Source organism: Nicotiana attenuata, chromosome 1 (genome assembly GCF_001879085.1).
Source record: "Nicotiana attenuata strain UT chromosome 1, NIATTr2, whole genome shotgun sequence".
NCBI classification, from domain to species: Eukaryota; Viridiplantae; Streptophyta; class Magnoliopsida; order Solanales; family Solanaceae; genus Nicotiana; species Nicotiana attenuata.
The window spans coordinates 33,916,030-33,925,756 of record NC_031989.1 but is presented as its reverse complement, the minus strand read 5'-3'; the positions used below and the strand labels follow the sequence as shown (position 1 = coordinate 33,925,756).

Genomic DNA, 9,727 nt, shown 5'->3' with positions numbered 1-9,727 from the left:
CTAACTATGCCCGGGACTGGTTTCTTCCTTGGGAGCGGCTTCTCCTTCGGGCCCCTCATCATTGTCAGACCCGCCTTGGCTGCCTTCATCATCATCATCATCGTCGGAGGAGACGATAAATCTGGCATCAACTTTGAGCGTCTTTGCTTGAGCTATCTCTGTAAAGAGGTTGTAACCTCGAGCGTGGATTTCCTCGAGGGTCTCCCCCCGAGATTGGCACTTGGCCAAATCATTGCTCCGTCGTTCTTTGTCGGCGGCATCCCTTAGCTGCAGCATCGGCCAAGTATACAATAATGGTTGTGTCAGCTGTGACCTTCGTCTTCCCGACCTCTGCCCTGGCCTCAGCAAGCTTGATCTCGAGCTCGTCGATCCTTCTGGCATAGGCTGAAATATTCTCTTTAGCTCCCCGAAGTTGGACCTCGGCCGATGCCAGTTTGGCCAAAGCAGCCTCTTTCTCCGCAGCGAGGCGGTCCATGTTCTCTTTCCACCGATTGCAGTCGGCCTTGATTTGATCTACCTCCCTGCGAAGCAGCTCGATCCTCTACAGTTTTTGTTGTAGTTGAGACACTGAAGTATTAGCCTCCACGGTTGGGTCGAGTAGACCGTACTCTTTCAAAATTACAGTTACCTGCTTGTTTAGCTCGGCCCCATCCTTATGAGCCTTGGCCAAGTCTGCCCGAAAGTCCCTGATCTCCTCCTCCTTTTGATTGCAAAGGAGTTTCAAAGTGTTCCTTTCAAAGCCTCACATTGGCTCAGGTCGGTCCTAAACTTGGTAAAAGCCTACACTGAAAAAAGGATACAAGTTAGGGTAAAGAGAGAAGAAGATAAAGAAAAATTGCAACAATAGGAATTGATGCTTACTCGAGAGAAAAAATGTTGAGCCTCTTCGAAGAGGGTAGATGCGTCGTTGAGATCGGTGGCGTCATCGAACCCGGTAAAGCAATCCCGGAAGGGATCCTCTCCGTTGGGGACTCCACCCAAGTCAGGCATCTGCAGGGCCCGAGCCTCTCTTATGGCCTCTTCAGAATAGGCCGGTAGAGAGGGAGAGTGAACTATTGTCATGGACCCGAGCAAATCACTCGGGGCGTTCTGTTCAGTGCGGGGGATCTAGAAACCCGCCCCCTCCAGTGTGCTTGTTGATGGCCGAGGAACAATCTCGACCTCGGGTGATTCGGGGGTTTTGCCTGCATCTTTCTTCGAAGCCTCCTCATCACGAGGCAAGGTCTTCGGCTCGGAGGGTTTGACAACTTCGACCGGTTTCCTGGTTCGAACCACCAGCGCCGAGTCTTCACCTCGTCTTCTTCTTCTTCAACCAACTGGTGGACCGAATCTATATCCATAAGAAGGAAAGTTCTCCTGCGTCTTCGAGCTGGAGCCTTTTTATCTTGGGGGTCTTCGGGCTTCGAGACCCTTTTTCTCTTATTATCTTTCCACAATTTCAGAATCGGGGACTCGGTCTCTTCCCCAGGCGGGGCCGGCCTCATTTCGGAGAATCTCCAGTGCCTGCATTGAGAAAATCAAATATGAGTAAAAAGACATATCCAATAAAGAGGAATGCATCAAAGTCTTACGAGATGAACTTACCATGATGTTCGGCTTCCCATTTGCCCCTCGCGAAGTCACGCCAGCGACTCTCATTATAAGAGGAGGTCGCGGCTAGTTTTCGGACCCAGTCTTCGAGGTCGGTGACCGCATGAGGCATCCAAGCAACAACAGCGAAATAGACGAATGCATCACATAATGAAAAAACGGAGTACGAAGGTTAATGGGTAAAAACTTCACTTACGTTTTGGGTTCCACTTCTCTGGGAACGACATTTCTCCTCCGGGATGATGTCGCAGGTCCTCACTCGCACGAACCGGCTCATCCAACCCCGATTTTTATCCTCGTCGTTGCTGGCAAAAAAGGCCTTGATCGACCGGCGTTGGAGCTTGATCAACCCTCGGAAAAGATGAGGCCGATATAGTCGAATAAGATAGTTGAGGGTGAACTCTAGCCCCTCGACCTTGCTGGAGAAAAAATGGAGCATGATCACTATAAGCCAGGAAGAAGGACAGATCTGGCCGAGGGTGACCTGGTACCTCTTGCAAACGTCGATCGATGAGACCCAGTGTGAAGGGGTAAGTATAGACACTTAAGAACCCCTCCACATGAGTGGTGATACTCTCCTCGGGGGCGAGGATTTGTTCCACGACCTCATCCCCCAGCCACAATCTCTCTTCATGGACTCAAGGTATTTCTCCGTTATCGAGCAAATATATCTCGATACGTGCTCACATCGGCCCGAAAATCGTAGGGGGATTCTCGACTTTGAAGTCATTCTTTGTGACACAGGGGCCGGGAACAATCCCATGAAGGGCCAGCGCTTTATCATCTGCCGGCCGGGAAGAAGAGGAGGAAGCTTTCTCTAAACGATTTTGGAGGTTTTCGCCATTGATTCAGGTTAAAGGAAGCAGAAAGAGGTGGAGTTTGATATTTCTTGTGCTAAAAGGGGGTGGATCAACAGGTAGAGATAGAGAAAAGATGAAGAGAGGAAGAGAACAAGAAGAGTTTGATGGTGGAAGTAAAGGTTTTGATTCAAGTAAAATCCCTATATTTATAGGCACACGGTGACGGTTCGGCGGCGCTAGTGGCCGACCGCCACTGGCAAGCATTTAATGTTTTGGGGAAACGAACCGACGGGACGTTTCGGTCACCTCGAACGCCTACGTCACGAGGATGATATCATCATCAGGGCCTCCGGGAAATCGAGATTCAAATCTTTTCTTATCATTTTATTCTAAGAAACGAGGGGACTATCTGTATACGGTGAAAATCGAGGCTACCCGATTTCGTTCCTCGATGGAAAAGATGATACCACGTCGAGAGGCCAAGACGCCTAGCTCGGGGTCGAGGTTCCTTTCCAATTCAAGGTCAAGGTCGAAATCATTTGCCGAGGTCGGAAGAAGACATACCTCGAGATAGTATCGTTATGGTTCGGTAACAGAAAGAGCTAGTACCCTCAACGACCCGAAGATCACGGCGTGAATTGCGGAATAGATTGACCCTTGGCGGTTAGACAACTGTCAATTATGATTTCTTACTGTAATTAGAAGTGTACCTTATTTAGGGCTCCCTATTATATAAAGGGGAGCCCATCCATTTGTAAGACACGTTTTTCACTTATAATATAATACATACACTTTATTCTCTAGCTATTCTATTCACTGTTCATCAAGAGTTGCTTTGTATCTTGCTATTCATACTATTCCACCTCGAGGCCATCATAGCTCGAGGTCGAGATTTGGCTTGCACACTGGTTTGACTTATTTTATTCTTCTATTTATACATTTAATTCCTTGTTCATCAATTAGTATTGGATTAAACCACATATCCTTAAAACCACAATATAAATTTAATTGTTACTCGGATTTTAGGGTAAACACATAGTCAACGGTCAAAGTGGCTTATTGATGTGTAAGTAATCAAGTTGAGGTGTTCAAATGAAAAAGTTGTAAGTTTATTTACCGGGTTGACAATTTGGTGCAAGTTTAAGTGGCCAGGAGGTCATTTTGACTATATTATATATCGCTTTAACATTCTCTTCAACCAATTGAAATTATTTGCCTCAACTAATTACCCCCGAAAATCCAAAAGAAACCACTAATTCCTAATTCCCGGTTCATTAACACTAAGTCCGGTTCAGATCTTACAAAGAAACAAAGGCCCTAAGCCGCAATTTCACCAAAAGATCTCAAACCCTACATAAACCCTGAACCTTCTTTTCCAATCTCCCAAGAAAAGTAACATTTTTATGGCGTCTTCCTTTTCTTCTCCTGCAAGCCACAATCATTGATATTCCCTAGCATTCTCTCCGCCCCCAATTTTATTTCTTATTCCTATAGCAGAAGAAAAAAGTGAGGGGAAAATGGGTAAAACATATGCAGCAGGGCTATTTGCAGCCCTAGCTTCTGCTAAGTTTGGTACAGAAACTGCTTATGCCGACGGTGGTGGTGGTGGTGGTTTCAGCTTCTCTCCGTTTTCCACCTCTTCCAATAAGGTACCGAGTGCTCCTGCTGATGTTCCTCAGCCACCTCAGCCGGCAGCGGCGGCAACTCCTGAGCCTCCTCCGAAGGTTCGAAATGATAATCCGAGGACTACTTCAGCTGGTTTTGATCCTGAGGCTTTGGAGAGAGGCGCTAAGGCTTTGAGAGAGATTAATAGTTCTAAAAGTGCCAAACAGGTACCGAATCTTAGTTAATTTTCTAGCTTTATTCTTAAGAAGGCAATAGTAATGTACTAAAGACCTATATCCAAATTTGTTTGGTACTGTTGGGGAATCAATTAATTGGCAAATATTTTAACTATAAAATAGAAAGATTTGTCTATTGTTATGTAGTAAAATATATTCTAGAAAAAAATAAATTTTTGCTGCGAAATTCACTGTGAAGAGATAATGATTCATCTATTCTTATGTAGTCTAATTATTCCTAGTTGTTTGTTTGTAGGTGTTTGAAGTGATTAAAAAGCAAGAAGACACAAGGCAGGTAGAGTTAACTGCAAAAATGCAAGAGTTTAAAGCACTGCAAGCTCAAGCTGAGACGGTAAGCTTAAAGTTCTATGGTGAACTACTCCTTATTTATCAACTCGATAAAAGAAAGTTCCTTTTATTTGTTTTTGTTGGACGATTAAGAAAAAATTCTCCCTTTTAATGAAGCAGCAATCAGAAGTATCAGCTGACAAATCTTGTTGTAACTTACACCGTTATTTTATTTCACGATTTGTTTTTGGTTTTGATGTCCATTGTTTTATTAGTATATTCCTTGATTTATGTTTTGTTTTTGCTCTAAATCTTCGTTTAGGTGAACTTACTATATGTAATTAAGCATTAGTGGTTGGTTAAAGTGGATTAGAAATTTCATTGGCTGTAGAGGACATGGTTCTGTATTCCCATGTGCAAACCAAACCAAGTGCAAACAACGTTTAGAGCAAACGACCCGATTCCTTGAAGACAATTAAGCCACGTGAGGGATTTTATTTTTACTCTACTGGAAATAGATATGGAGTGTTGCTTGCTAAATACTTTGTTTTTTCTGTCTCTGCATGCTGCTCCTCCAATAAATATCATTTGTTTAAACTAAGTAGGGTGTATTGAACTTCTATTTCTTCCAGAAAATATGCGACAACCCTTTGTGCACTTGTTGGTAATTATTTATTGTTCACTTATCTGATTGAAACACATTTCACTTGTCTTGTTTGTAATATCAAAATTTGAACTTTACATTTATGTACCAAGGAAGAAAAAAATATATGATTGTCTTTCTTTTAACAGGAGAGACAAAGGGTTATATACGACGAACAAAAAAAACTAGCTCAGCAGCAGGCACAAATCAAGTCACAGATGGCTCGATATGAAGATGAATTAGCAAGGAAAAGGATGCAGGCATGTGATGTGTTTTAATAATGTCATGGTTAAATTGGTATTGCTTTAAATGATAAAGCTGACTTCTGCTTGCATTCTGCAGGCAGAAAATGAGCACCATAGAGCTAGAAATCAGGAGTTGGTAAAAATGCAAGAGGATTCAGCTCTGAGACAAGAGGCAGCTAGACGAGCAACAGAAGAACAAATCCAAGCGCAGCGCCGCCAGACAGAGAGAGAAAAAGCAGAGATCGAGCGCGAAACTATTAGAGTGAGAGCTATGGCAGAAGCAGAGGGTAGAGCACATGAAGCAAAGCTGGCTGAGGATGTTAACAGGAGAATACTAGTAGATCGTGCAAATGCTGAACGGGAGAAATGGGTCGCTGCGATTAACACAACTTTTGATCATATTGGAGGTTCTTCTCTGATGACCTTCTATTAGCTTGCTGATACGGGTTATCCATGTTTAGATTTATGGATCATATCAGTCTATTTTGTTCTGTTATTAGTATTGACCTGCATAATACATCTCTTGCTTTGGTGTTGAATTTTTTCTTTAACTGTCTTTCATGCCAATGTGCTGTCTTTTAATTTTTGCTGAAGAGACAATTTAAGTCTTCTGTTTCTTGGGAAAGAGAAACAAGAAGAGATTTAGATTTGTAGTTCTTTTAGTATTATGGAGTAATATTTGCTTGCTGGTGTTAGACACCATTAGTGAGTTTATAATCTACACATCTTTCTATGCTCATTTTCCTTTTTAGCCTTTTCAATGTGCATACTAGAAAAAATTAAAAACGCCAGACATATTTTCTGGACTCTATTTATAAATGCTGCATTCTTCTGATTCTTGGCATGCCTCTGGCGACTATGACTAGTGCCGATACTATTGAGTGGGGGATTAAAACTTCGCAAAAGATAAATAGCAGTATCAATTTTTTTTTGGTTTAAAAAGGTCATCAAGCACCACTAATTTGTGCAAATGCACAAAATGTAGGTAGGGCTGCATTTTGGGCTACTGCTGATGCAAAATAAATATTATCTTTTGACGTGAAGATATCCATTTATGTAGGTGGTTTCCGTGCAATACTAACGGATCAAAATAAGCTTGTTGTGGCTGTTGGTGGCGTGACTGCTCTTGCAGCTGGAATATATACAACAAGGTATTTCATATATTTTCAAAATTATCAACGTAAAGTTGTTTGCATGTGCAATTCTCTTGTCTTCTAGTTTGAGCATCACTATTATTCAAACCACCTTGCGGGGATGAAAGAGGAAAATCCTACTCTAATGATATCTGATCTTTTAAAGCATTTCTACATTTTAGCTATGCAGAACTCATATAATTTTTAGCTACTGGCTCTGCTCGTTTTGTTTGACTGCTCCCTCTGTTGATAATACACTTGTTTATTTAAACGGCCAATACTAAGAAGTTGGTTTATTTGGAATCTGGTGGTGGGTAAACTATTAAAGTTGGTTACCCTGTCTCTCTTGGATTTTGTGGTTGTTCTTGAAGATATTTTGCCAGCACTTCTACTTGTATTCACTAGTGTGGGTAATACGGCTGATGCAAGCTTGTTATCTGAATTGCAGAGAAGGTGCAAGAGTTGTCTGGAGTTATGTGGACAGAATATTGGGACAGCCATCATTGATCAGAGAGTCATCTAGGGGTAAATATCCTTGGTCAGGCTTCTTCTCACGAGCCATGAGCACTCTCTCGAAGGGTGCTAATGGAGGTTCTGCATCCAAGTCTGAGAAAGGGTTTGGGGATGTCATTCTACATCCATCTCTTGAAAAAAGGATTCAGCAGTTAGCCAATGCTACTGCTAATACCAAATCCCATCAAGCTCCATTTCGCAACATGCTCTTTTATGGCCCTCCAGGAACAGGGAAGACAATGGTTGCTAGAGAGCTTGCTCGCAGATCTGTAAGATCTTTCTCCCTCTTTTGTTATCTTCTCAGCTAATTTTTAGTGACCTTTACATATTTACTTATATGTTATGTGTTGCATTCAATCTTGTTAAAGTATTGCATACGGGTTAGGGAGTGTCACACAAGCTGGCATACGTATACCATCTTATAAGTTGACACAAAGTCGCTGATAAAAAAAAATTGCTTTTTGATGCAAAGCATAACAGTTCTGAAATTAATGACTCATAAAAAGTTTTATAAGGGCAATCTTTCAAGAGAGTGTTGACGTTGGTGGACTCCGTTTATGGGACATCTATAACTTGGCAGTTCTAGTTTTGTTGGTGGTCAATAATATGCTTGATTCTCTTTGTCAGGGACTTGACTATGCATTGATGACGGGTGGTGATGTTGCGCCACTGGGATCACAGGCTGTCACTAAAATACATCAGTTATTTGACTGGTCCAAAAAATCCAGAAAGGGTCTATTACTTTTTATTGACGAAGCAGATGCATTTTTGTGCGAGTAAGTGACTTTCCCATAACATTGCTGCATTTGATTGATCGAGATCTTTAATAGTTTTTGATAGGTTTGTACTATTTATTCGCGCCACCATGCTAGGAGGTGTATTTCCTTTGACAAAGTAATTTCATATAATCTTGTTCAGGGATCTCTGGGGTCCTCTCTGACTTTAAGATGTACTGGTCGAATTTGTTTTAGTAGCAAGGCACTGAAAAAAGACCACCTTCAGGATAGCTAGGCATGCCTCAATGATGAACTCATAACAAGTACCTTGTTCTCGTTTGAGAGATAACTTGCTGAAGTTAGTCCGATGGAGATCAAATAATTGCGTCTAGGGGAATAACTTTATAGAACAGATAGTCTGCTGAAAATTCAATTGGATGATTCTTGAAGCCCTGAAGCAACATATAGAATTGAACTGATTCCATTCAGGCGAAGGTAGGCAGACTTGCTTGTTAACTTGATGGCAGAGCCAAAGTTGAGAGATTAGGTGAAGGGAAATTCTGACCTTAAATGTCATCTAAATTAAATGATGCCACATTGATCCCTAGATTAATCAGATCTATCATCTTTTTTTTTTTTTTTTTTTTTTTTTTTGATATTATAGCTATATCCAGGTATTTATATGCTTGTCAGATTTACTCTTTTACAATGTTTAGGTGGACATGTCGAATTTGATTCTTCAGCCATTAGATCTCTGAGCTTGCCTTTTCATGTCAATTTCAGGCGAAACAAAACCTATATGAGTGAAGCTCAGAGGAGTGCCCTCAATGCACTTCTTTTCCGCACCGGTGATCAGTCAAAAGATATAGTACTTGCCTTAGCTACAAATCGCCCTGGTGATCTTGATTCAGCTGTTGCAGACCGTATTGATGAAGTCATCGAATTCCCTTTGCCTGGTGAAGATGAGCGCTTCAAGCTGATCAAACTGTATCTGGAAAGATATATAGCTCAAGCTGGGGAAAGGAAACCTGGTTTCTTTTCAAGCTTATTCAAGAAGCAGCAGCAGAAAATAGAGATAAAAGGATTGACGGATGATATTCTGAGAGAAGCTGCTGCCAGAACGGGGGGATTTTCAGGAAGAGAGATCGCAAAACTGATGGCTAGTGTTCAAGCTGCTGTATATGGGAGCGAGGACTGTGTATTAGACCCTAACTTATTTCGTGAAGTGGTAGATTATAAAGTTGCTGAACATCAGCAGAGGAGGAAATTAGCAGCAGCTGAGGGTGACAAGTGAAGAAATTTTTTTCCTTGAGATAATTTTGCCAAAGAATGATCAAGGGCGCCTACTGAGAATTTTGTTACTGACAAATTTTCCGCGAATGACCTATTCTTTTCCCATTATTTCGGGAAATTTTGGCTTCTTACAAGTTACAGATTTCATGGTATGATTATTCATAGCCTAGGCCAATTCTGTGTTCTTTTCGCGTTTTGTTTAGTCACTTGTGTATTCAGCCCAAGGAAATAAAAGTGCAATGGCTGAAAATTATTCCAAAAAGGAAAAGATTTGTCTTTTCCTCTATGTTTTTGATAAAAGAAATATCAAGATTTTAAGTGATTTTAAATTCTATGCATTTTGGCGATGTAAAATATTTCCACTGAGTAACCTTTGAATAGAATTATTTGCAGTTACTTGAAAAGAACAATAGTTATTCGAAGAGTAGGGTAAAGAACAAGAACAGAATTTGAAGAGTAAATATTGAAAACTAAACAGTGAAGACATAGGAAAAATAAAGATGAAGACCGACTATTATTCTCAAATGAAATCTTCGTCGAAATACACCCTCATTGTATTCTTAGTCAAAAAGAATACGATGTTAGGTCTCTCTACTTTTGAGTGACAAATATCCTCGAATTTCTGTGATAATGGGAAGCGTTTTTGAGGAGTAAAGAGTTAGTTA

General features: G+C 41.2%; 1 protein-coding gene across 1 annotated transcript; it reads left to right on the top strand.

Annotated features, from left to right (window-relative positions):
- On the top strand, positions 3,691-9,394 carry LOC109224345 (ATPase family AAA domain-containing protein 3). Its single transcript, XM_019388933.1, has 8 exons — positions 3,691-4,222; positions 4,488-4,583; positions 5,312-5,422; positions 5,505-5,814; positions 6,468-6,558; positions 6,989-7,322; positions 7,681-7,829; positions 8,553-9,394. Exons 1-8 carry the CDS (start codon positions 3,908-3,910, stop codon positions 9,061-9,063), a joined length of 1,917 nt encoding a protein of 638 aa, XP_019244478.1. The 5' UTR covers positions 3,691-3,907; the 3' UTR covers positions 9,064-9,394.

What these genes read in the sequence shown, in the direction of transcription:
- LOC109224345 (XM_019388933.1), top strand. Translation starts at nt 3,908, where the DNA reads ATGGGTAAAACATATGCAGCAGGGCTATTTGCAGCCCTAGCTTCTGCT. An exon ending in TGCAAGCTCAAGCTGAGACG is followed by an intron (nt 4,584 to 5,311) that starts GTAAGCTTAAAG and finishes TTCTTTTAACAG; the next exon opens with GAGAGACAAAGGGTTATATA. An exon ending in AACTTTTGATCATATTGGAG is followed by an intron (nt 5,815 to 6,467) that starts GTTCTTCTCTGA and finishes CCATTTATGTAG; the next exon opens with GTGGTTTCCGTGCAATACTA.